Source organism: Salmo trutta, chromosome 10 (genome assembly GCF_901001165.1).
Source record: "Salmo trutta chromosome 10, fSalTru1.1, whole genome shotgun sequence".
Lineage (NCBI taxonomy): Eukaryota > Metazoa > Chordata > Actinopteri > Salmoniformes > Salmonidae > Salmo > Salmo trutta.
In genome coordinates this window covers 19,145,028-19,172,248 of record NC_042966.1, presented here as the reverse complement: position 1 = coordinate 19,172,248, position 27,221 = coordinate 19,145,028, and the positions used below count along the sequence as shown (strand labels likewise).

Sequence of the window (27,221 nt, the reverse complement as noted above, 5' to 3'; positions counted from 1 at the left end):
GAGAAAGGAAAATCACCCCTCAACATTTAGGTAAAGCTGCTGTAGGGGCACATTACCAGCCATCGATGGTGGAAATGCTCAATGGCCGAGTGAGAACATAGGGAGCATGTATAGTCTTCTGTGCTTGTATTGGTTATTTGTTTTATTTCTTTTAACAAGGTGTCAAGTGTTTCACAGGGATGTTGACCCCAATGCTTATCACAGTTGTGTCAAGTTGGCTGGATGTCCTTTGGGTGGTGGACCATTCTTGATACACACGGGAAACTGTTGAGCGTGAAAAACCCAGCATGGTTGCAGTTCTTGACACAAACCGGTGCGCCTGGCACATACTCCGTTCAAAGGCACTTAAATCTTTTGTCTTGCCCATTCCCCTTATGAATGGCACACATACACAATCTATGTCTCAAGGCATAAAAATCCTTCTTTAACCTGTCTCCTCCCCTTCATCTACACTGATTGAAGTGGATTTAACGAGTGACATCAATAAGGGATCATCGCTTCCACCTGGATTCACCTGGTCAGTCTGTCAGGGAAAGAGCATGAGTTAATGTTTTGTATACTCGTGTTTATGGTTGGTATGTATGTATGTAAAAAAACACGTCTTAACTCATCTGGGTGACAACATGGGTGGTTGCAACCACAGAAAACCTATACACAAGGGTGCCATGGCTTACTTCAGAAGTAACAGAGAAAAAGGGTCTTCTACTTTAAAAAATATTTTTAAAAGAGCGTTTGAGGGAAATTATCCCACTTTGGTCAAAATAACAATAATACTGAACCAAATCTGACAGATGGCTAGACTAAGTCTGAGTTCATGTTTTGAAAGTTCTTCCCCATTTCAGTGTCATCACAAAATCTCAGTCAATCTTGTAGTCACATGATTAAAATCATACCCATAGTTATGCTTACTTGTTCTAACATCTCAATTTGTATCCTTACAAGAACAGTCCCATTAGTTTAGCCATAGACGTCATATACATCTATCGCAGATGGGTAGTTATTTTAGCTATATTCACAGTTTTCATGAATACATTTCAGTAAACTTGTATTTTCAACATGTTTTTCCATCCTGATTCAAAAATCATTGTACAGATCCTATCCCAAACCTCTACAGCGTAATGGTGGCTTTAGTACCAAGTTTATAGAAAGGTTACACATACTTTATGTAACATATTGAACACTGATTATTCTCTGCTAGATTCACAGGATAGTCAAAACTCTGTATATATTACATTTTGATATTCACAAGTGCTGGTAAGAATGGATATTTACTCTGCATTTGCAGTACTTTTATATCATATTGGTTCTCCATGGAAAACTGATAACACTGTTTTTAGAAAATATATTTTTCTTTGTAAATGATTTGGTTCAATTCATATACCATTTCAAACAGGCATCTTTTTTCAACGTTTTGGGAAGAACAATGCAAGATCAAAACAGTGGCATACGAGTTTGTAAATCAAGAATCCCATTTTATCATAAAGGAATGTCAAAAATAAATATACTCTATCAACGTATAAATAAAATAAAAATGAAAAAATAAATAACTACGTGATGCTCACTAATATATAAATTGGTGAATTTTCCAAAGGTCAAATACAAAACAATTTATTGTAGATAATGAAAAGAAAAAAATAGAGATGAAATTTAGACTGATTTTCTTGCCATACTTCAGACTTCCTGGCTGTGACTAAAAAGATGGATCCTTGCACTAAAAATGTAATATGATTTATCAAAGCAGTGTGATAAAAGTGGTGAACCATGCACTGTGGAGTACCATGTCTTGAATTATTGTGGATACTTTGTGTGGCCCAAGTAATGGCTACATTGTTTGGTGTGAGGGGACATAGTCAGGAAATGCTTCATTTTTGAAATGCCAAGAGATTTCTTGTTACGTGTTTAAGGCACAAACTGAGTGAAATATTGCTGTCTCTTCCTACAATCCATGCATTACTGCATCTGAAGACACTGCCCCTTTTATCGAAACTGTGACAAATGGGTTTTCAGACTAAAGCTAAGTATTAATCTTAATATTATAATATTGTGAATAAATATACCAGTTAAGCGTGAGAAGAAACCTACGCGAGCACTTGCATGAAATGGCAAACTAAATGCTTTCCCTGCAAATAAATTCTAGGCTTAAGCAAAGTGTGACAATCTTCTATGCTAATCAAGGCGCAAAATGTGAGATTTTAAATATTTACATTGAAAATATCAAACTACATACTAAAATGATACATTTGACTTTGTGATAGTTTCTAAAGTGTTCTCTCCCACACCACTGACAATTATGCAGACCTAAACTTGTCTCTGTCAGTAACCATATAATATTTACAAATTTGGCATTCGATTTCATCCAATTCAGATTGTCTTCTTTTGGTTTCCAGTAATACAAACATAGACACTCTCTTCACAAATAATACATTGATTGTCGAAATATGTGTCTTCAAGTCTAGGTGGCATAGCACTTACAACTGTAAGAAACTACTTGCATATATTCTATAGACTTCTCATAAGGCAACGTTGGAATATTTTTTCGTCCATAGCATTCATTTAATGAACATCCGTCATCGATCTATCCAGAGTCATACTGCTTCGGTAGTTGTGCGCATCATTGTCCAAGAAGACAAAGATCATGTCAAAAAAACGTTTCAATGTTCGTTATCAACAAACTATATTTCTGTGTGATTCTGCTTGTGTTCTTTGGTAAATCGTTGCACTTAAAATTCCATTGTAAGGTTATCTGGAACCGGTTTTGGGACCAAGGCGAATCTGGTGTGATATCTTCAGCTGGTCTCCTGCTGTGTGTTTTTAGTTGCTGGTCAGTGTCTCTGGTCAGTATCTAACCTAGCAACTTTTTTGCTAGCTGGATGCTAGTTGCTAGCTAGTCTCCTTCTTTGTGTTTTGGGGAGCTAGCTAGACACTATAGTCTCGTGTTTTCTAGGTAGCTAGCTAGTAGCTAGCTAGTCGTCTGCTGTGTTTTTTTTGTTTGTAGGTACCTAGCCAGCTAATGGATAGCTGATAGTGGCTAGCTGCTCCATAGCCAGTCTCTGGTGTTTCACCAGTGCTCTAGATGAAGGTCCATGGCTGTATTCAGGTTGATGTCTGTAACATCCAGGAACTCTGTGTTGAAAATGCTTGGCCCGGCGGCCGGGACGGAGTTGAACCCCGTAGCTGAGCTTGGGGGCGTCAGGTCCAGCCATTCCATCGTCTCCCACGGCGACTCGTTGAACGTCATGCCGACCATCCCCTGCGCCTCGGCCACGGACGACACTTTGGCGTTGATGGGGTGGATGGCAGATAGAGGCGTTGGCGTTTCCATCAGGTCCCTGTTGGGGAGAAGTTTGTCCTGGTGGGGGTGTTGGTGAGGGTGGTGGTGGTGGTGGTGATTGGGGCTGGGGTAGCCCTCAGGTCCATCACCCCCCTCCTCCCCCTCCCCTGCTTCCTCGGCAGCCATCTTGAGAAGGGCGACCTCGCCCCCTCGGCCTAGGGGGCTTCCCAGCAGGGTCTCCAGGTGGCTGTCTGCAATGTGATTGGCTGTGTGGTCATAGTTGAGCTGGGAGGGGGGCAGGTGTTCGTAGTGTCTTTGGTTGAACTTTGGGACGGCGAGGCCGGTGGTTCCGGGGGAAACTGTAATGTGAGGCACAACTTTGGTTACAGAGGACCTCTCCCTCTCTTCTCTGGCGTTAGCTGGCATCTCTTGAAGAGAAGAGGATGGGGGGAGGGGGAGTCACAGCACAGAGTGTGATTTAATACCCATGTAAGAGGGAAATCTGGAGTTACTGAACTAAGCGGTGATGGATGGTATGTAGGGAGGCAAACTGACTAGTACCTTATGTAGGGGATTGAAACTAAATTGCTTGCAGTTACAAAGCCATTGCTCATTCATAACCATGGCAACAACATGCACTGACAGCTATATCACCTTCCAATTTCTAAGACTACACATTATATACATTGCATACTTTGAGACTGATTCGGAGTCAGTTCACTCACCTCCACTCTCTATGAGCACATCCAAAAGCTCATCCATCTGCTGACTCCTAGTCAGTTGCTAAAAAAATAATAAGAATGTGATTAACAGACTTACAATACATTCAATACATTCATACTATCAACACCTTATTAAAAAAAATACAAATCTGAAAAACACGTCCCCAGTTTTAGCACCATGTTGGGGATTTTTAATGCTATCAATGATAATGTTTCATGATGAAGATTTTAACATTATGATATTGATATATTTGCTGTCTAATATTATACAATGTTCTATAAGGCACTTGGGGCAACCACAACTCAAAATAACACAACCACAACTAAAAATAACACAACCACAACTCAATAACACAACCACAAAGCAGTCAGCTCTGAAGAAACCCAGTCAAACTTGGTCAAGGGTGCAAAGTGTGGGATGGATAAAGCAATGGATGGATGAACAAAGAGGTGCAAAGCAGGTGAGAGAGAGAGAGAGAGAGAGAGAGAGAAGGAAGGAAGGAAGTTAGAGAGAAAGCGGGAGTCGAAGCGACACCACAGAGGTTACAGCAACGAAACAAATTGAGTTGGCCGGCCATGATCAGGAGCAGAGTTTGGTGTATAATTTAGTTTACCTGCTTGACTGCATCCTCATAGCAAGGGGGCTGTCTAGAGTCGAATGCAGTTGAATCTGAGCTACAGAAGGCCGGGGTTGAGACCGGGTACTTTTGGCCAACGTGCCGGGGAGAGGGCAATATTGCCATCTATATGAAAAAATAGGCGAAAAAGGTTGTATTACTGATTTGAAAATGGAGCTGGAATTTTAGTATAGTGTGGTAACTTATATGTAAGAAAACCTCTATGCATCCTGTTAAAAACAAGATGCTTTAAAAAAAAAACGTTTGGGCTGTGGAGTTCTTGTGAAGTGAGCTAGCTAGCTCATTGGAGAGGTCTGCTTGAATTAGAACTGCTAAGTTGGGAAGAGTAGTACCATGAACCTCATGATGGAAGTTTTAGAGAGAAGCAACAAATGAATGGAAAGCAGAAAAATGGTTAAGTGAATGTGATGGTGGATACCCAGTCATGTGACACAACCATGTTCAACCACTACAGACCAGGTTTAGACAGAATAATATATCTTGCCTTCTGCTGCATGTTTGGGTTCTTAGCCTTAGTGTTGACCCTGTGGTTCAGGCCGTTGTCGGTGGAGTTGGGGAACACTGACTGAAGGCTTCTCTGGTCAGAGGGATAGGAGCAGTTCACAGCCTGTCCTCCATTCTTCTGCTGAATCTGTTAGGAGGGAATACATAAATATCATGACCACTGAGCTACAGAGTTACAGAGTTACAACAGACACAATATAAAGAACATTTTAGACCCAACATATAAAGTACATGTAGACCATTATCTATTGTAAAGACTCATAACAAGTGCTCTGCCTTAGGCCTACCTGCATGTTGCGGGGCCTGGTGCTGGTCTGGTTGAGGGAGTGGCTACACCCGTCTCTGCCCATTGGCGGTGACAGCAGGTAGGGGTTGTTGGGGGAGGAAGGCTGGGAGCTGCTGGAGGTCTTGGCGATGGGCGAGTCTTGAGGAGAGCACTGGGGGCTGAGGAAGGCAGACATGCCAGAGGGACTTCCAGAGGAGGGGACTGAGTCCAGGCATCGTTGCCCACCAGGGCCCCCCATATTGGTCTGGGAGGCACCGCAGTGGCCCATCCCCTCCATGCAGCTTCCTGGAGGACTCTTCAGGTGCTTGGGGGAGGAGAGGGGGCAGCTGGAGGAGAGGGACATGGGCTCCTGTTTGACAGTCACTCCAAAGAAGTGCTGCCCCATCAGCGAGGGGGATTGCTGGAGGTGCAGGTGGTGGGGCTGGGACGGAGCCGGGACACCCTCATGTGTGGCACCATGGCAACGCTTCCTCTTGTGCAGCTGCATCTTGAGCTCCTCCACCTATTGTAAAACAGGGTGTTAACCGTAGGTAAACTTAGCCTTGAATGGCCCTTTAAGGACAATAACATTTTCTTGAATTGAACAGTGCGGTTACCCACCTGTCTCTGTTCCTGGTGCAGCTTCCACGTCAGCTCCTCGATCACTTTTTGTTTCTCCACCAACATCTTATCCTTCTCTGCCTCCAGACCCTCCATCCCTCCACCTTCCCCTCCCCGTAGTGCTGCCCCACTCAGACCCCCTCCCCCCAGGCCTTCTTCAGAGCTGAGCTGGGCCGGGGACGGCTGGAGGCCAAACTGTGGAGGAGAGGACATGGGCACGTCGCTGAAGCTGTCTGGGAGCGAGCCGCTACGGGAGAGGTCTGAGGAAGCGGGGGAGATGGGTGGGGTGGAGGAGGTGCTGGGGTAAGGGTAATATCCCCCCTGGGAGAGGGCGCTGGAGGAGGAGGGGGACTGGTAGGAGGACAGGGACCCCGTGGGGGTGACAGGGAAGGTGACCGTGGTGATGTCATTGGAGCCTGAATGCGAGGGGCTTGAGGTGGGGTCCTTAAAGGGGCGGAGTCTCTCGATGAGGGCTGTCTTGGTGCCTGAGACGGGCATGCCCCGGATACGAAGCTGCTGCCTGAGCTCTGACACCTGTAAGATGGAGGGAGAGAGAGATATAGCGACGGATAGAGGGGTAGAGGAAAGACATTAGATGCTTGCATTTTGAAAATCTTACACTTACAGTATATGAGTTATTTTTCCAACCCGTAATAAAGAATATATCCCTCGCTTTATGGACAGAGAGTACCTACCTTCAGGTCATCCAGGTTAGGTGGCAGAGGACCAGGTTTGACTGGTGAGATGCTGGTTTGACCAGAGTATGTGGTCTTAACTGGAGACGAGGAGCTACTGTTGATCATGTTAGTAGTAACATTGGAGCTACCCACCGTCAGCTGCTCACTGGCTTGTCTAAAGACAGGAAAACATTTGATTTTCGTGAGATAAAGATACAAAATTACAATTTTATGGAACATTCAACATTTTGTACATTGAAGGTCAGATCTGAGACATGGGGTTAGAGTTAGACCATCTCCCCATCCAGGGTACTCACTTTTGGGCTTGGACGGGCTGGTGCAGGGGCTGGTAGCTGAAACTAGGCTGCCGTTGATGTGCATGGGCCTGTGTGTGTTGGGAGTGTGTATGCTGGGAGTGTGTGTGTGCGTGTTTCTGCTGGCTGAGGATCTGCAGCTGTAGGAAGAGCTGTTGTTGCTGCAGTAGCCTGGCGTAGGCTGAGTCCATGGGAGGGGGAGACTTCTCGGGCTTCTGGTCCGGAGGGATGTACTGGTGGTACTTCAGCTTCTTCACCTTGGGCTTCACGTCTTTGGGCTTCTTGTGGCGGTTCTTGTCCGATGTCTTGGACTGTAGAATCAATGGGAGAAGTAGTGAGAACATACAATATACGCAATATAAGCTGAAGTTCTCTTATGGGATGCATCGTCTTGGCTATGAAGAGGTCAGTACGACAGTAAAGTGTTTGTTCCTACCTTGACTATGGCAGGGACAGGTATGGGTGGGGTGGCAGACAGCCCATTGTTAGCCGCAGACAAGCCATCTTCCTTGCTCTGATCAGATGGGTCCCTGTTCTGACACCCCTGGAACACAAATGCAGACAGGGAGTCAGTAGAAAGACATGAATACAGGAAATGTCAACTACATTCAGTGGTTGGCCCACCATAAAACAACAAGATGAATTCTAAGAAAATGTATTGATTTATATACTTTTTTTTTTATTAAATCATTTCAAAATAGGAATTAGGTACTAAGCCCAAGCTGACTTTTGGTAAACACTTAAAATAAAAACGGTTTATGGCAGAAGCTTCCAGTGACCGTTGGGAATGATGTCATCATCTCTGTCCACACAGTGAGGGGAGAGTGGTGCAGAATGCAGGAAGTCACTGAGATGATAAAACACAGGAAGCAGTAGCCTTCAGCATACTGTGTCTGTGTGAGACAGACAGACTGGCATAGAGGAATGTGACACGTGCCAAAGAGCAGTCACACACGTTCCAACGGTCACTAGAGAACCCAAGGGAGGACACCGTAGTTCTCCCAATCACCACAAGATGGCAGACTTAACCTAGCTCCCTGTTTGAAATGACTCATTACCGCATAACTGACTGGGGTATGTTTGTGAACGCATAGGGCAGACTTTGGTGCACCTATTGTTCATAGTGTGTTTACTCATGGAGGATAGTTTATGTTATGATACATTATCAAGAAGGAGGAGGAGAATGAGGAGAAGAGGGAAGTGGTGACGGAGGAGAAATGAGAGGACGATGGGCCTATTTGGGGCTGGTGAGGAGGAGGAGGAGTATTACCTGTTTAGGGCTAGTGAGGGCTGGTGATGAGGAGGAGGAGGGGGTGCTGCCCATGGCCTCAGAGGAGGGGCATGCGGACCCCTGGGACTCGTCACTGTGGTGTTGCTCTGGAGACAGACTGTCACTGCTGCTGTCCTCCTCGAAAGCATACGAGTCCTCCTGTTTAGGAAACTTCCCATGGTTCACTGGAGACAGAGAAAGAGAGAGGAGGGAGAAAGAGAGAGGAGGGAGGGAGGGAGAGAGAGAGCGAAAAGGGAGGGAGAGAGAGAGAGAGAAGGGTGAGCAAGGGAGGAGAGAGGGAGGGGATGAGAACTTGATGTGGTTCACTACAGAGAACCACACAGGAGGCAGTTTAATCACACACAGAGAGACAGAGGACTGAAACCTGACACACCACAGGATACTGGCAAAGAGGGTTTAGAATTGAAGGATTTTGAAACGTAAGTCTGTTCATATCTTTAAATATTTCCAGAGGTTCAAACATAACATTCCTTGGACTTTTGCGGGTTGTGTATTAGTGAGAGAGATATGAATGTGTGTACAGTATGTGGCTGTCTGAGAACTGCCTACGTGCGACACCACTGCACATTGCTCTGTACAACGCAGTCCATATCCGTTCCATTGTATAACATCAGTATTCACACACTGCCCTTCTGTCACTGTCACCTAGTGAAACACTTAGCCCTGAGGTGCTACTCTGCAGTGGGCAGAGATTGACATGGCCACTTTACAGTGAACACAGCCCTGATTGGCTGAAGTGATAGTGAACAGAGCCTTGATTGGTTTAGCTGTTAGAGACTGTGCTATCTGGAGGAGCAGAGCCTGAGGTTAACAAAGGGACAAAGCCAGGAGAGGGGAGGAGTGGTAATGTGTGTGTGTCTGTGCGCGTGCCTGTGACTCTCTTTTAGAATGAGAACATGTGACCTGCCAAGAGCAGACCCTGGTTTCAATCACACCATCAGCCCTGCTCTGTGGCACTCTGGGCCTGCACACACACAGCGGCACAGACCTGGGTGTTATTTCCTACCACCTGTTGGTACTGAACTCACTCACTCGGCACTCACTCTGCGCTCTCTTTGTGCTCTCTCTCTCTCACACACACACACACACACACACACACACACACACACACACACACACACACACACACACACACACACACACACACACACACACACACACACACACACACACACACACACACACGGTTCAGGACCACCTGACTGGGTAGGGTTGTCTACTTCAGTCCCACTCGGTCACAGAAAGGACACTAGCATGGGGACAGAACAAGTTGTTACTGGGCTATTATTATGTCCTGATGCATGATCGTCTCAAACTAACCACATCCTGAGTTCCTCCACATAACATCTCTCTGTCAGCAAGGACTGCAACTGGATGTCAGAGATCTAATATTTTCAAAGATGATAAAGAAATGGAAGAGGTCATGGCATTGCAGGATGGGGCGGGTAGGGGTCTCCATGATATCTAAGGTTTGTGTGTGTGAGAGGGGTGAAGGGGAGGTGGCAGACAGCTGAACAACAGCCTTGTCCAATCAGATACCTTCATAGGTGACTCACTGGAGCCATATAAATCAGAGAAGTGGGGGAGGGACACACACACACACACACAAACACATACACACACACACTTCTCTTCAGAGAAGGGTGGACCCAAATACAGCTGCTGTTTGTCTCAATAAGCATCCTCCCTGTTCATAGGGAGGTAGAGTAAACCTCGCCGCTTCAGCCCCCTGTTGACCTTACGCAATATGTTTACTGAAGAGCCCGAGGAGGAAAACAGAAAACCAGCGTATACAAAAACCCTGGCTGGACAGCCAGCCAGGCATGATATAGAGGGGAGGACTAACATACTTGGATGTAAGAGAAACATTTCAATATGTCCCAGTAGGATGCCCAAGGTTAAGGGATCCTTATTTATTTCCAGAATGGGTTTTCTGGCTAGTATACAAAATAGTACGCTTTTATAGTGTGCTATGGTTGCCACATAATTTCAATAGGGAAGCTATGATGTTGCAAAATATACCATCAACTCTACAGAAAGCTGAACTGCATGCAATTCAATGCATGCTCTCGGTTGCTTGTCGTTCACACTAAACTTAAAAGGCCCAATCCCGCCGTTTTTTAATACTGAACAAAAATATAAACGCAACATGTAAGGTGTTGGTCCCATGTTTCATAAGCTGAAATAAAAGACCCCTGAAATTTTCCATATGGAAAAAAACTTATTTCTCTCAAACGCTGTGCATAAATTTGTTTATATCCCACATTTTAGCGAGCATTTCTCCTTTGCCAAAATAATCCATCCACCTGACAGGTGTGGAACATCAAGAAGCTGATTAAACAGCATGATCATTACACAGGTGCACCTTGTGCTGGGGACAATAAAAGGTCACTCTAAAATGTGAAGTTTTGTCAACAACACAATGCCGCAGATGTCTCAAGTTTGGAGGGACCGTGCAGTTGGCATACTGACTGCAGGAATGTCCACCAGAGCTGTTGCCCGAGTTGAATGTTCATTTTATTTATTAATCTTCCATAAACCGCCTCGAACGTTGTTTTAGAGAATTTGGCAGTACGTCCAACCGGACTCACAACCACAGACCACATGTAACTATGCCAGCCCAGGACCTCCACATCCGGCTTCTTCACCAGCCACCCAGACAACTGCTGATGAAACTGTGGGTTTGCACAACCGAAGAATTTCTGCACAAACTGTCAGAAACCGTCTCAGGGAAGTTCATCTGCATGATCGTCTTCCTCACCATGGTCTTGATCTGACTGCAGTTCGGAATCATAACCGACTTCAGTGGGCAAATGCTCACCTTTGATGGCCACTGGCACGCTTGAGAAGTGTGCTTTTCAAGGATGAATCCCGGTTTCAACTGTATCTGGTAGACAGCTGTATTGCATCGTGTGAGTGAGTGGTTTGCTGATGTCAACGTTGTGAACAGAGTGCCCCATGGTGGCAGTGGGGTTATGCTATGGGCAGCCATAAGCTACAGACAACAAACACAATTGCATTTTGTCAATGGCAATTTGAATGGTTTTCTGATCCACGGCCCTACTTTTTTTTTTAAGGTGACCAACAGATGTATAGCTGTATTGCCAGTTATGTGAAATCCATAGATTAGGCACAAATGTATTTATTTAAATTGACTGATTTCCTTATATAAACTGTAACTCAGTAAAATAAACTGTAACTCAGTAAAACATTGTTGCATGTTGCATTTATATTTTTGTTCAGTGTATCAATATCAAATCACTTCTGGGTAACAATTAAGTACCTAACTGCTATATATTCTTTATTTCAATTAAAATGGTCAAAAAGAAACAAAGAGCAATGTGTCCAGACAGCCTTTTTCTAGGACTGTCTGGGAGTGAACTGTGAGGGGCCTAATTGGACCAGCCTAATGGGAGGGATATGTAACCTGAAAACTAGCTGTTATTGGCAGAGGTTTGAAACTCAATTTGTTTTTGGTCTATTCACTTTTCAAACGTTTTGGGGGGCTGGGGACCCCTTTGGTGATAGCAAATTGATCAGGGATCCCCTCATAATCAGAACACAACTCGAGTGGGATACAAATAATAAGTATACAAAGAGTTTTACTACGACCCTCGGCAGTGCATGGCCGGACAAACCAAATCTCGGGCCCTGGAAAGAAACATTTTAAAAGCGCGCCTCTTGGCATCGAATAGAACATTTTTCAGTTTTCAAGGTCATTTTCTACAATTCTACACATTTTGTCATGGGGCAGAGAGATGTTGTTGCTTTAAATCTAATAACCTGCAATTATACAACATTTGCCATAAGGCAGAGAGAAAACTTTGCAGTTTTAAAGCTTTAAACTTGCTAACATTTTACTTGACACCCAGCGTCATAACACGTTATGACACAGTCATAACCATATCATAACAGCTGATTTAACTTGTCATAACTTGTCATAATATGGTCATAAGGTGATGACATGGGTGTCAAGTAAAGTGTTACCAATAACTTATACCGCCTGGTGATGTCGCCAGGCAGGCCAAAACTCCCTCCCACCAAAACACGCTTACAAACATTTCAGGCGGTCTTCACACTACAACGTCATTATCATAATTTTCACAATTTCACAGTATTATTCCAACATCATAATGTGAAATATACACTGAGTGTACAAAACATTAAGGACACCTGCTCGTTCCATGACCAACTGACCAGGTAAATCAGGTGAAAGCTATTATCCCGTATTGATGTCACTTGGTAAATCCACTTCAATCAGTGTAAATGAACGGAAGGAGACAGGTTAAAGAAGGATTTTGAGCCTTGAGACAATTTAGACATGGATTGTGTATGTGTGCCATTCAGAGGGTGAATGGGGAAGACAAAAGATTTAAGTGCATTTGAATGGGGTACGGTAGTAGGTGCTAGGAGCACCAGTTTGTGTCAAATACTGCAACGCTGCTGTGTTTTTCACGCTCAACAGTTTCCCGTGTGTGTCAAGAATCTTCCACCACCCAAAGGACATCCAGCCAACTTGACACAACTGTGGGAAGCATTGGAGTCAACATGGGCCAGCTGTCTATTGTTGTCTCTGATTGGGAATCATACTTAGGCAGCCCTTTTTCCTACTTTCAGTTGTGGGATCTTGTTTTTGTACAGCTCTGTGTAAGCCTGCAGAACGTGATGTTCGTTTTCCTTTTTGTTGTTTTTTAGTGTTCTGCGTTTAATAAAAGTAATCATGAGCACTTACCACGCTGCACCTTGGTTTCCTCCTTACGACGATCATTACAGAAGATCCCACCACCAAAGGAGCAGGCAGCGTGGTCAGGAGCAATGAACCTGGGAAGACATCCTGGATAGCAAGGGATCCTGGACGTGGGAGGAGATCCAGGCCTGGATGGGATCGCCTCCCATGGGAACAGGTGGAGGCAGCGAGTGCAGAGCGGCGACGAGATGAGGAACTAGCACGGCAACGACGGAAACACGAGAGGCAACCCCCCCCAAAAAAAATGTTGGGGGGGCACACGGGGAGATTGGCTAAGTCAGGGTGGAGACCTAAGCCAACTCCCCATGCTTACCGTGGGGAGCGAGTGACCGAGCAAGCACCGTGTTATGCGGGGATGCGCACTGTGTCGCCAGTGCGCATTCACAACCCGGTGCGCTCTGTGCCAGCGCCCCGCATTTGCCGGGCTAGAGTGAGCATTCAGCCAGGAAGGGTGGTGCCAGCTCAGCACTCCTGGTCTCCAGTACGCCTCCTCGGTCCAGGATATCCTGCGCCGGCTCCGCGTACTGTGTCGCCAGTGCACATTCACAGCCCAGTGCGTCCTGTGCCAGCGCCCCGCATTTGCTGGGCGAAAGTAAGCATCCAGCCAGGACTGGTTGTGCCAGCTCTACACTCGAGACCTCCAGTGCGCCTCCACGGCCCAGTATATCCTGTGCCTGCCCCACGCACCCGGCCTCCAGTGAGTCTCTCCAGTCTGGTACGCCCTATGCCTGCTCCACGCACCCAGTCTCCAGTGAGTCTCTCCAGCCGGGTACGCCCTGTTCCTGCTCCACGCACCCGGGCTACAGTAACTCTCTCCAGTCTGGTCCGCCCTAAGCCTGCTCCACGCACCCAGTCTCCAGTGAGTCTCTCCAGTCTGGTACGCCCTATGCCTGCTCCACGCACCCAGTCTCCAGTGAGTCTCTCCAGCCGGGTACGCCCTGTGCCTGCTCCACGCACCCGGCCTAAAGTAAGTCTCTCCAGTCTGGTACGCCCTATGCCTGCTCCACGCACCCAGTCTCCAGTGAGTCTCTCCAGCCTGGTACGCCCTGTGCCTGCTCCACGCACCCGGCCTCCAGTGCGTCTCTCTAGCCTGGGACGCCCTGTGGCAGCTCCACGCACCAGGGTGTCAGTACGTCTCCTCAGTCCGGTGAGACCCGTTCTGGCTCCACGTACGAAGCCTCCAGTGATGATCCATGGTCCGACGCCTCCAGTGATGATCCATGGCACGAAGCCTCCAGTGATGATCCAGGGTCCGGAGCCTCCAGTGATAATCCATGGCACGAAGCCTCCAGTGATGATCCATGGCCCGGAGCCTGTAGGGATGATCCATGGCATGAAGCCTCCAGTGATAATCCATGGCCCGGAGCCTCCAGTGATAATCCATGGCACGAAGCCTCCAGTGATGATCCATGGCCCGAAGCCTCCAGTGATGATCCATGGGGCGGAGCCTGTAGTGACGGTCTGCTGTCCAGAGTCTTCGGCGGCGGTCTGCAGTCCAGAGTCTCCGGCGGCGGTCTGCAGTCCAGAGTCTCCGGCGGCGGTCTGCAGTCCAGAGCCTCCGGCGGCGGTCTGCAGTCCAGAGCTTCCAGCGGCGGTCTGCAGTCCAGAGCCTCCGGCGGCGATCTGCAGTCCAGAGCCTCCGGCGGCGGTCTGCAGTCCAGAGCCTCCGGCGAGGATCCACGGTCCGGTGATACAAAAGCGGAGGGATCAGAGGGCGGAGCGGGGGCTACGCACCGAACCGGAGCCGCCACCATGGGTAGATGCCCACCCGGACCCTCCCCTATAGGTTCAGGTTTGCAGCCGGGAGTCCGCACCTTTGGGGGGGGTACTGTCACACCCTGACCTGAGAGAGCCATTTTTCTCTGTTTGGTTAGGTCAGGGTGTGATATGGGGTGGTCATTCTATGTCATATATTTCTTTGTGTTTGGCCGAGTATGGTTCCTAATCAGAGGCAGCTGTCTATCGTTGTCTCTGATTGGGAATCATACTTAGGCAGCCCTTTTTCCCACCTTCAGTTGTGGGATCTTGTTTTTGTACAGCTCTGTGTAAGCCTGCAGAACGTAACGTTCATTTTCCTTTTCGTTATTTTGTTTAGTGTTCTGAGTTAAATAAAAGTAAACATGAGCACTTACCACGCTGCATCTTGGTCTCATCCTTACGACAATCGTTACAGAAGATCCCACCACCAAAGGACCAAGCAGCGTGGTCAGGAGCAATGGACCTGGGAAGACATCCTGGACGGCAAGGGATCCTGGACGTGGGAGGAGATCCAGGCCCGGATGGGATCGCCTCCCATGGGAACAGGTGGAGGCAGCGAGAGCAGAGCGGCGACAAGATGAGGAACTAGCACGGCAACGACGGAAACATGAGAGGTAGCTCGGAGATTGGCTAAGTCATGGTGGAGACCTGAGCCAACTCCCCGTGCTTACCGTGGGAGTGACCGAGCAAGCACCGTGTTATCACAGCCCGGTGCGCTCTGTGCCAGCGCCCCGCATTTGACGGGCTAGAGTGAGCATTCAGCTAGGAAGGGTGGTGCCAGCTCAGCTGCACCTTGGCCTCCTCCTTATGACAATCGTTACACCAATATCCATTCTTCTCTTACAGTAGGATGGATAACCTGCTGATGAGCTGTAGCCTGAGCTAGCTTGATTAAACCACTGAGAGAAATAATAACAGCACTTATTTGGTCAAATTTTTCATCGATGGCTGAAATCTGGACTATGTGCAGGGAAACAATTGAATGGAATGATATTAAGTATATTTCATTGGCTCCTTTTAATTAAGAACTATTGCTGTCTCATTAAGAATTGATAGAACATTTTAAAACAACAGTTATACGCTTACATCTGCCGAGCCACAGAGTAATAATTTTATAAAGACCAGAAATTATAGTTACATCTATCTAGTCCAGAGTATGGCTATTGGTTACAATCACTGATCAATATCCTTTCCAAATATAGAAACTACTGGACTACTTTAAGAGTTAATGACCTTCATGAGTGAATATCCAAATACATGCCTAAAAGACAAAAAGTTAAGATAGAAAAGAACACAGCAAAATCTGATCGGTAAATTGAACACTGTGGGTGTTAAATCTAACACTTTTTAAGTGTTTATATGAGAACCACCAGAAAGTGTTTAGCTTTTAACACCAATACTTTCCAACACCATTGGCATTAAAATTGTACACTAACTCAGTGTTAAAGGTACACTGTTATGGGTTTCACTAATACCTTGCATTTAACACCTTACACTAGGTCAGTGTTAAAGGTACATCAGCCGCGTAGGTATGGGGTGGATCCGGGCCCCGCCCACCCAATCAAATTGGGCAAAAAAAACGTTTTATAAAAATAGTATTTTTATGCTCTCTTCTTGTCAGTGTTCCAAACAGGCAGAGGTGGGTTGTAACACGCTACAAGTAATGCGTTACATGTACTGAAGTACATTTTAACTGAAGGGGAGGAGAATGGGCCAGCCAAGAAAAGAAAAGACCCTTCAAAGTGTAAAGGAGCGGTTCGGAAGAGAAGGAGGACGGAGGGTAAATCCTACCTTGGCAGGAAAAAGATGACTGAGTTGAATTCGGCAATTGATATCTGCACTTTTGATTATTTATAACTTACATGTTTCTTAACTGAATACCTACCTTGACGTTTAATTCCATGCTGAAATGTGTCTGATTTGCATACTAGTAACATGATAGATAGTGACATTTCGATGTTGTTTGGCTGTTGTAACACCTCCTTGATCTTCCATTCTGAGTACAAAATGATAGGTACATCACACTTGGTGTAAATATTTTTAGTACGCATTCACCATCACATGTACCTGAAATTCTATTGTGAAATAAATGTTCATTAATACTATTGAAATTTTGATTCCAAACTCTTGAGTACCAGTTACCTTTTTATGAAATTGAACACACTGATACAGTAGATATTAAGAAAACTTTGAAAAGGACCATCATTGAAACTGTATAGCCTATGGACTTTGTTTGATGTCAGTCTTCATTGGAGACTACCTGTGCTGGAGGAAGGACATCTGCAATTTAGCATTTTTATAAGGATCCCAATTAGCTGCTGCTAACGCAGCTGCTACTCTTCCTGGGGTCTGTCAAGGCTGTGGGTAATTGGTTAAAGGAGTCAGGCACAGGAGAGCTGAGATGCGTGGACAAGGTATTTAATACAAGAAAACACCAGTATACACACAATATTATGGTGCGGGAAAAATACCGGTACCACAAAATAAACGGGCATAATCACAAAACCCGGCAACAATATACCAGCCGTCAGATACAGCCGTCACAATAAAACAAACACGCACACAAACATGGGGGAAACCAGAGGGTTAAATAATGAACATGTAATGAGGGAATTGAAACCAGGTGTGTAGAAAACAAAGACAAAACAAATGGAAAATGAAAAGTGGATCGGTGATGGCTAGAAGGCCGGTGACGTCGATCGCCGAACGCCACTTGAACAAGGAGAGGGACCGACTCCGGTAGAAGTCGTGACAGGGTCCACAAGATGATGCTGGTTTAAATAATAAATTCATGTCAAATCAATTACACTAAGTGGTTGTTCTTTATGTTTGCTGTCACTATATATACACAAACGTATGTGGACACACCTTCAATTTAGTCGATTCGGCTATTCCAGCCACAACCGTTGCTCACAGGTGTATAAAACAGAGCACACGGCCATGCAATCTCCATAGACAAACATTGGCAGTAGAATGGCCTTACTGAAAAGCTCAGTGACTTTCAACGTGGCACCGTCACAGGATGCCACCTTCCCAACAAGTCAGTTTGTCAAATTTCTGCCCTGCTAGAGCTGCCCCGGTCAACTGTAAGTGTTGTTATTGTGAAATGGAATAGTCTAGGAGCAACAACGGCTCAGCCGCCAAGTGGTAGGCCACACAAGCTCACAGAACGGGACCGCCGAGGGCTGAAGCATGAAAGAATCATTTGTCCTCGGTTGGAACGCACACTACCGAGTTCCAAACTTCCTCTGGAAGCAACGTCAGCACAATAACAGTTTGTCGGGAGCTTCATGAAATGGGTTTCCATGGCCGAGCAGCCTCAGACAAGCCTAAGATCACCATGCGCAATGCCAAGCATTGGCTGGAGGGGTGTAAAGCTCGCCTCCATTAGACTCTGGAGCAGTGGAAGCGCTTTCTCTGGAGTGATGAATCATGCTTCACCGTCTGGCAGTCCGACGGACGAATTTGGGTTTGCCAGGAGAACGCTACATGCCCGAATGCATAGTGCCAACTGTAAAGTTGGGTGGAGGAGGAATAATGGTATGGGACAGTTTTCATGATTCGGGCCCCTTAGTTCCAATGAAGGGAAATCTTAACGCTACAGCATACAATGGCATTCTAGACGGTTCTATGCTTTCCAACTTTGTGACAACAGTTTGGGGAAGGCCCTTTCCTGTTTCCATGACAATGCCCCGGTGCAGAAAGCGAGGTCCATACAGATATTTCTTTTTTGAGTTCAGTGTGGAAGAAATTGACTGGCCTGCACAGAGCCCTGACCTCAACCCCATCAAACACCTTTAGGATGAAATGGAACGCCAACTGTAAGCCAGGCCTAACTGCCCAACATCAGTGCCCGACCTCACTAATGCTCTTGTCGCTGAATGGAAGCAAGTTCCCGCAGGAATGTTCCAACATCTAGTGGAAAGCCTTCCCAGAAGAGTGGAGGCTGTTATTGCAGGAAAGGGGGAACTAACTCGATATTAATGCTCATCATTTTGGAATGAAATGTTCGACAAGCAGGTGTCCACATGTTTGTGTCCACATGTTTGTGGTCATGAATTGTAAGTCGTTTTCTGTCCGGATACTTTTTCACTCTTACTTGAGTAGTTCCTTAAGAGGGCTACTTTTACTCTTACTTGAGTAGTTTCTTAAGAGGGCTACTTTTACTTTTACTTGAGTAAATTACAATCTAGGTGACAGTATTTGTACTTAAATGCAGATTTTTCAGTACTCCACCCACCTTTTCAAACGAGGCATTATTTTTATTTTTTACCTAAATATGCAAACCCCATCAGATAGAATTCATAGCAAGCAGCGCTGGAATGACATTCCCTCTCATGGGATGGGCGGCAAAAAATAACTAACTGAAAGCAAGACCCGCAATAAGCCATGAATATGACCGCATTGAGGCATATGTCACCGTGCTTCTATGGCTATATGTACCATGCCACTGCCTATTTCATTTGTTCATTAAGCATACAAGTCAACACACCTATATTTTAGCTTGAATTAGCTTTAAAACTGAACATTTTTATCTTTGCCCCATGGAAATGGAAATGGGGCAAAAAATGTATAGAATTGCATAATTGCAACAAATGTCTGGCTACACTACTGAGGTACACTTATGGTGTTCACTGATACCTTTACAGCAAATTCTCCAGTGTTAAATCCACAGAGAGTGTTATATTTAACACTGGTTCATTGTCTATATGGGTCCACACTTTTCAGTGTTAAATTAGCAAACTGTTTAGTGTAAAGCCTTATTTGCATATTTTCCAGAGTGTCTTGCCTTTCGAGTGACTTGTAGAGTTACCACCCATGACTGTATTTGTTAGTGACAGAGACATGGTTGTTTCATTCATCCATTTTCAGTCCAGTGGCCTTCACCAAGTGTGATCCTAAATGAATATGTTATCATGAAATTGTATTCCTTAATACAAAACAACACATCATTTATAAGGCCTTATTTTGAAGGCCTAGTTTTACCCTAATACAATGGCCTGAAACTCATGGTTTACAGGTCACATCAGGCCTGCAAGTCACATTATGCTGTGATGTGTAATTCCTATTGAAATCCAGACAGAGTGGGGATATCCAACATTAACAATTTTTATTCACCCCAACCTGCATTCAGAATGACTGCCGGGTTGGGAAGACTAAGATATGAGACTACTTAAAGCATTTAAACTGGAACAACCAGTTCAGTAATGGGTGCAATAAATCCAAGTAACATTGGATTAGTTTATAAAAATGTATGTTATTTATATTTGACTAGCATAAGATTAATCAATCAATCAATGTACATGCAAAAACATAGATATTGAATCAAACAATTCTAAAAATCAACCTGCAACAGACCATGCTGGGAAATATGATAATTATGGTCATGGTTGTGGTTTAACACTGGTTATTAACACCAACACTGGCATTCTTTTACACCAATGAGTGTTAATTTAACACTTACAAAGTTAATTTAACAACTGAATCAACACTAGAAATGTTACACTGAAAATTCAACACTAGGTAACACTGGCCAATTTGACACCCTGATTGAACAACAGTAATTTTTAACAACATCTTAAAAAGCAACACCAGGGGCATTCATAGTAACACAAAGTAACACCACATCAACACCAAAACTGCCCTCACCAGGATATGAACACTGGCGATTTTGCTGTGAAGGAAGGCAGTAAGAAAGGAAAGGTAGAAAGAAGAGAGGAAGGAAGGAAGGAAAGATGTATGAGTAATTGACTAGGGCTTTCTGTCCTTCCCTAGAGGATACAGGGATCACCTGCTGGCCTGGTCTGTCCTGGCATGGTTTGTCCTGGCATAGCAGTGGTCATGTTGCTAACCAGCCACATGGGATGCGATGGTGAGATCACCGTCTGCTAATACACCATCTGCCCCGGCCTGTCACTCACTGTGCCCGCTTCTCTCACTCTGACTCGCACATGATTCTAACCTGACATAAGGGCTGCAGAAGCTTTACAGAGATGCATGAAGACTACATAAAAGTATCTCCAGCACAACACAGCTACTTCATATCAACTCTCCACGTAATATAAAGTCTGTACAAAAAACATATAACAACACTCTCCGTGACATTAGAGCTGCAGATTACATCACTCTCCAAATGCAACAATTGAAGCACTGTCCAGACACTGAATAACAACACAGCAGGGCATTAGTGTTTTTACACAGTTCTCCAGACTATTATCTCTTATAGAAACATACACTGTGGTATGAGGCAGTCTACTTTACAGTTGGCACCAAGTTAAAACATCCTAATGCTAAACTAAAACCCTCTATTTACTTTCTGTCTAATTTAAACCTCACTTCAGATCCCAATCCTATGTGCAGTATATGGTGCTATTAACGCAGTAGAATACACTATACAGTAATAATCAGAGTTTTTCCATTGGCCCTATGGAATAAAGAAAAAGTACCACATCTAGGGAAATGGAGATTTGTGGTGAAACGACACACTTATCGTGTTAGAGGAGTAGAGGACTTAGAGTGTGTGTGTGTGTGTGTGTGAGTGTGCATGTGTGTGTGTGTGTGTGTGCGCGTGCGCGTGTGTGTGTGCGTGTGTGTGTGGGTGGGTGAGTCCAAGTGTGTGGACTCTTCCTCAGCCAGCCACAAGCCAGAGAGCCCTGAGAGGCCGAAGCAGCACTCTGGGATTCTAATAAACACCAGATGTTCCCTGGGTATTATATACACACACCCTACGCCGTGTCCATCTCACACACACACACATGCAATCATGCACGCACACACTTGTGCACACAATACTGATAATGGTATTCTGTCAAAAATGATTGACATTGAAAAACAATATTATTAAAAATGAGCCTTATTTACATAATAAAACTGCACAGAATGAGAAATCACATTTTCTCTCCATCACACTGTGAGAGGCTTGGATTTGACTGCCCAGTCCCCTGTCCTGTGAAGGATAATACATTGTGTGTGTTTGTGTGTGTGTGCAACCAGTGGTAAGTGTGCGAGGGAACGGAATCCAGAGGCCCAGCATGGCCTATCAGTTTCTGGGAGTCTGCCGGAGATAAAGCAGCTAGGGGAAACGTGATTGGTCGACAGGGCAAATACTATTTCAGAAGAATTTTTCGATTGGCCATTTATCTGCTGATTGTATGCGAGAGGTCCGCAGTACACATGGAAAGGGTTTTTGAAGATTTCTCTGAGTGCCGTCTATTAACACACATTCATGGGCAGGCACCCCCCCACACACACACACAAACACACACACACACACACACACACACACACACACACACACACACACACACACACACACACACACACACACACACACACACACACACACACACACACACACACACACACACACACACACAGTGTGGCAGTGCTAGGCCTCTGGATTGAATTCCCACTGCACACACACTTACCACTGGTTATCTCACTGCTGGAGCCCCAGTGAAACGAATGTCAAACCGTGCCAGAGAGATAGCATTCAACAACCCTCCCTACTACACTACAACCCCCTAACCCCAGCCTGCAGCCGGTTTATAAATACTCAGACAAGTGCACTCACACAGGCTACAACTCTGGACTGTATAGCGTAGACGACTCGTGACTCGCTTCTCTCACAGACATTAGCCAGTTTGTAATATAGCCCTACTTTTATGAGCAGATGAAATATACCTGTTTCGTGGGTGTGTATGTGTGTGTGTGTGTGTGTGTGTGTGTGTGTGCCCCTTTCTACCTACATGTCTCCCTGCCTGTCTGTCTGATACTCCCTTACTGTCTCACTGTGCAAGATGATACACGGCTTCCACATAGATCACAGAGGTGATCATATATCCGCTATAACATATTATGGGGTTAGAGGTTTAGATCCTAGATCAGCTGAAACATTGTGTGATCAGGACAGATGGGTCTCTGGTTACAGTGTTAAGGACTACGTTGTGTTATCATGAGGTAAGTGCGTCGGCTCGTAGAAGCGAGGCCCATGTAGCGTGTCGTGTTTCATCGCCGTTGTCAGTTGCAAGTTAAATCTCTCTTTTTTCTCTCGCTCTTTCTCTCTCACTCGCTCTAGTAATGCAGTACATGGTGTCACACACACTTATGAGCGGTGTGTGCATGCGTGTGTGTGTGTGTGTGAGTGTGTATGTGCAAGTGTGTGTGTGTGTGTGTATGTGCATGTGTGTGTGTGTGTGTGTGTGTACACATGCGTATGACTTCGTGTGTAAAAGAGTGTTACTCACGAGGCATGATGCCTTGGTCTGCAAGCTGCTCTCGAGTCCTCCTCTGCTGAAGTCTTAACTGCAGAACTACAGGGGGAGAGATGGAGAAGGGAGGGAGACAGAGAGATGAGGGAAGGAGGGAGACAGAGAGATGAGGAAGGGCAGAAAAGGGCGAGGGAAGGAGATACAGAGGAGGGGTAGAGAGACTGAGTATGCTACTAATGTCAGATGAGTACCATAGCAGCAGAGAAAGTATTGTTATGGTTGTGTGGCGGTTAGAGAATCGAGTTTGACAGTTTCATGAAGCAACATCAACAAGGTTTCAGTGATAGAACACACCACTGTTTACAAGTTCTCAAAGTTCTGATGCTCCCGTCCTCAAAACAAACTTCATGCCAATCTCTCTGTGTGCCAATCTCTCTGTGCGGCAATGACGTAGAAGAGTTGCACAGACACACAAAACAAGGAAGAAATGGCGCTGTGGGCTGACAAATATTTCTGTGAACAGGATGCAGGGAATGATGAACACAACTCCTGGCCTTTAAACAGATCTGCTAGGCAGTGTGTGGTCTGTGAGGGCGTGCGTCTCTCTGTGTTCTGTCTCTGTGTTCTGACCCTCCAGCTGATATTGATGTGTTCTTTCTCTGTGCATCTACGGATTATCGTTGTGTTTCTCTTTAGGCTTATCACTCTTAGCTGCTCTGGGGTTGGAGTGGACCGCTGACTGGACAGAGCTGCTACCTAGTCTCAGAGATCTGTTTTATCAATTCGCCATAGGAACGCTGTGACACATACCGAGTGGTGTACACTACCGATTAAACGTTTTTGGTTGAGAGAATGCCAAGAGTGTGCAAAGCTGTCATCAAGGTAAAGGGTTGCTATTTGAAAAATCTAAAATCTATTTTGATTTGTTTAACATTTGTTTTGGTTACTACATGATTCCATATGTGTTATTTCATAGTTTTGATGTCTTCAAAGAAAAACCTTTGAATGAGTAGGTGTTCTAAAACCTTTGACCGGTAGTGTATGTGTTTGTCTGTGTGTGTGTGTGTGTGTGTGTGTGTGTGTGTGTGTGTGTGTGTGTGTGTGTGTGTGTGTGTGTGTGTGTGTGTGTGTGTGTGTGGTGTGTGTGTGCGTGCGTGCGTGTGTTGGCTTTATCTCTCCCTCCTCTCAGGCCATCTACTTCTGTTTCATAATGACACACACAATTCTCTAAACATCTGGTTGAGTTTACATCCCCGAGCCGTGACCTCCTGACCTGTACATCAGATGGCAAGAGCACAGCCATTCACTCTGACTGGACACTGTGACAAAGTATGTCACAGATATGGTTCAAGTCTAGAGCAAACCATTTTTCAGTATAGTAACCCTTCGAATCACTTTGAATCTCTCTCTTTAGCTCCTCGCTTCCTCTCTCTTTCTGTCAAGGGATCACTAACCCACCGCACTGGATCCCAGCCAGGTTTAATACAATTATTCTTAACACCTTATGGATCTATAAATATCTGATTCATATCTTATAAACAGCTCATAAATAGCCCGTCCAATTGTCAAAAGGGCCTGTGTCCCATGTCAGGATAGTCTGTTCACTGCTCTGGTGATCTCAATTACTGGCATAGCAATTAACATTGACTGTACAAAAATGGCTATCAGTCTAATCAAATCAAAATGATTCCTGGAGCAAAAAGACACGGCAACACAGTCATAACGACCATGGCACAGCTGTTGTCAAACCAGCTGCGATGCTCCTGGAGAGGTCAAAGGGTATAGTTAGGGGTTTCCTCTAAAGAGGAGTTCCCCAAACAAGACTACGATTTCTAACATTTCTTTAACCTGAGAGAGATCTCTCTCTCTCTCTCTCTCTCTCTCTCTCTCTCTCTCTCTCTCTCTCTCTCTCTCTCTCTCTCTCTCTCTCATCTTCCACACATTCACTCACAGTGCCAATAAACACACACCCTTCTGCTTCCACCCACGGTTTAGTTTATGGCATAAGGGCAAATCATTTTCAGATCCATCCTCACCCTGTCTTTCGTGATTCTTGGAAGTGTGGTGCCTGTCAGTGTGCAGCAGAGTTGGCTCTGAGCTGAGTTATAGTTACTTCCCTGCTTTATATTACCACCAACTGGCCCTCTGAAATCCCACAGAGATAGCACAGACACACCAACGCTACTGTTAATCACAAGTCAATTCAGGGAGAGAGCTATAGAGATACAATACACCGTGTTTACGTAGGAAAGCTTGGTGTTCCAACTGCCAGGTCGAGGTTGTAAATGAGAACTTGTTCTCAACTAGCCTACCTGGTTAAATAAAGGTGAAATAAAAGAAATATAAAATACAACAAAATCATAAACATGCTAGATGGACACTACTGGAACGTTATATCAGGGTTTATAACAAGGTTATGTTCATAACAGAACCTACCATTTATACAGCCATGAAACTCTCCAGAGGCAGCAGGCATGGAAAAATGAACAAATTTAAATATTATCTAATTAAACACGTTGAGCCTAGATTTAGTGTTGACATAATATACAACTCCAACATCTCTGTCCTGCACAGTTATGCAATGCTAGTGAGAGGCGCGCATGCACACGCACACACACACACACACACACACACACACACACACACACACACACACACACACACACAGTATTATACAGCTAACCTTGTGGGGACACACAATTCAGTCCCATTCAAAATCCTATTTTCCCTAACCCCTAACCGTAAACCTAACCCTAACCCGTACTCTTACCCTAACCTTAACCCTAAACCTAGCTCCTAACTGTAACCCTAAAACACACCATAGCTCTTAACCCTAACCCTAAACCTAACCCTAGCTCCTAACCCTAACTCTAAACCTAACCCTAGCTCCTAACCCTAACCCTAAAACTAACCCTAGCTCCTAACCCTAACCCTAAAACTAACCCTAGCTCCTAACCCTAACCATTAACGTAATTCTAACCCTAACACTAATTCTAACATTAACCCTCAGTCCCCTAGAAATAGCATTTGACCTCGTGGGGACTAACAAAATGTCCCCAGATGGTAAAAATGTTGTTCTTTTACTATTCTTGTGGGGACTTCTGGTCCCCACAAGAATAGTTAAACATATCCACGTCCCCTAGGACCCCTCTGAGATCCTTATCCCTCGCTGCTAGAATATCTTACCAGTAGTAGTTCCCATAGCTTACTGTTGTTGGTGTGAGCATGGAGCTGGCAGTAGTAGAGTTGGGAGTTTGATTCCAGCATAGGTCACTAAATAAATGTGTTAACTGTGTGTTCACAGCCTAACACAAGCCTCTCTCTCCTTGACAGCCAACCAGCCACGGACCGAGAACATTTCAAATGTAATTTATTGTCCCGGCGACATCCATTAACATTGACTGGCCAACTTACTTGAATAAACTGGAACTCCGAACACATAACATACATGAAAGGGCTGTAACATTACATCACAAAACGCCCACGTCACCAACTGTAATAACCTCAGCCAGGCTCTCTGTCTCTCTCTGTCTCTCTCTTTCTCTCTCTCTCTCTCTCTCTGTGACCCAGCATGTCAGACTAAACAGTCTCCCCACATCAGCAGAGCAGTAATATCTGGTCTATCAGCCTAATGTGTGTGACACAGCAACACCAAAACACGAAATCCCTGAGCCGCTGCCGTGTGAAAGTCTCTCTCTCTGACCATACCACTACAACGACTTCAGCCCTTACATCTCGCTCTCTCCCCCCCAGAGCCCAGAGGTCATTTCCCAGCGCGGGGTTGCTGGTCTAAACAACACAGAGGAAAAGCACAATTTAGCCTGCGATTGCTGGTAAGCAATTACCGCGCCGAGTGCAGAGAGATTGCACTGGAGTCAAATAAAGAGAGAGAAAGAGAGTTGGTAAAAGTCTTTCAAGTATTGTTGTTCCCTATGTTTTGTTCACAGTGAAATGAATCACTGGATAAAATGCTGGTTGACTGTAAACCGTGTGTATCAAACTGTGACTGAGCAGGACATGGAGAAAGTCCCAAGCATTAGACTGGCTGTGTCTCTGGCTGTGTCTCTGGCTGTCAGTGACATTCCCTTCAGAGAGGGGGCAGTATTGTTCACAGTACAGACATATGCATAGAGACGAAGTTGAAAGATAAAGAGTAGACTGCACATACATGAGACATGGAGAGAAGAGAGAGAGATAGAGAGA

The 27,221-nt window shown here is 45.3% G+C and overlaps 1 protein-coding gene across 6 annotated transcripts in view; it reads right to left on the bottom strand.

The window, feature by feature from the left end:
* Positions 1-822: 822 nt before the first annotated feature.
* myocd (myocardin) overlaps positions 823-27,221 on the bottom strand; it is a 133,815-nt gene continuing 107,416 nt past the window's right edge. For 2 of the 6 annotated variants that reach the window (XM_029764756.1, XM_029764758.1), the window contains 11 exons: positions 23,055-23,120; positions 8,283-8,467; positions 7,449-7,556; positions 7,016-7,323; positions 6,717-6,873; positions 6,022-6,555; positions 5,423-5,923; positions 5,116-5,262; positions 4,608-4,736; positions 3,997-4,054; positions 823-3,699 (listed from right to left, as the gene is read on the bottom strand). In XM_029764756.1, the coding sequence (XP_029620616.1) occupies positions 3,059-3,699; positions 3,997-4,054; positions 4,608-4,736; positions 5,116-5,262; positions 5,423-5,923; positions 6,022-6,555; positions 6,717-6,873; positions 7,016-7,323; positions 7,449-7,556; positions 8,283-8,467; positions 23,055-23,120 (2,834 nt within the window). In that variant the 3' untranslated portion in view covers positions 823-3,058. The remainder of the gene's footprint in view (positions 3,700-3,996; positions 4,055-4,607; positions 4,737-5,115; positions 5,263-5,422; positions 5,924-6,021; positions 6,556-6,716; positions 6,874-7,015; positions 7,324-7,448; positions 7,557-8,282; positions 8,468-23,054; positions 23,121-27,221) is intronic. The other 4 variants (XM_029764757.1, XM_029764759.1, XM_029764762.1 and 1 more) reach the window with 4 other exon arrangements.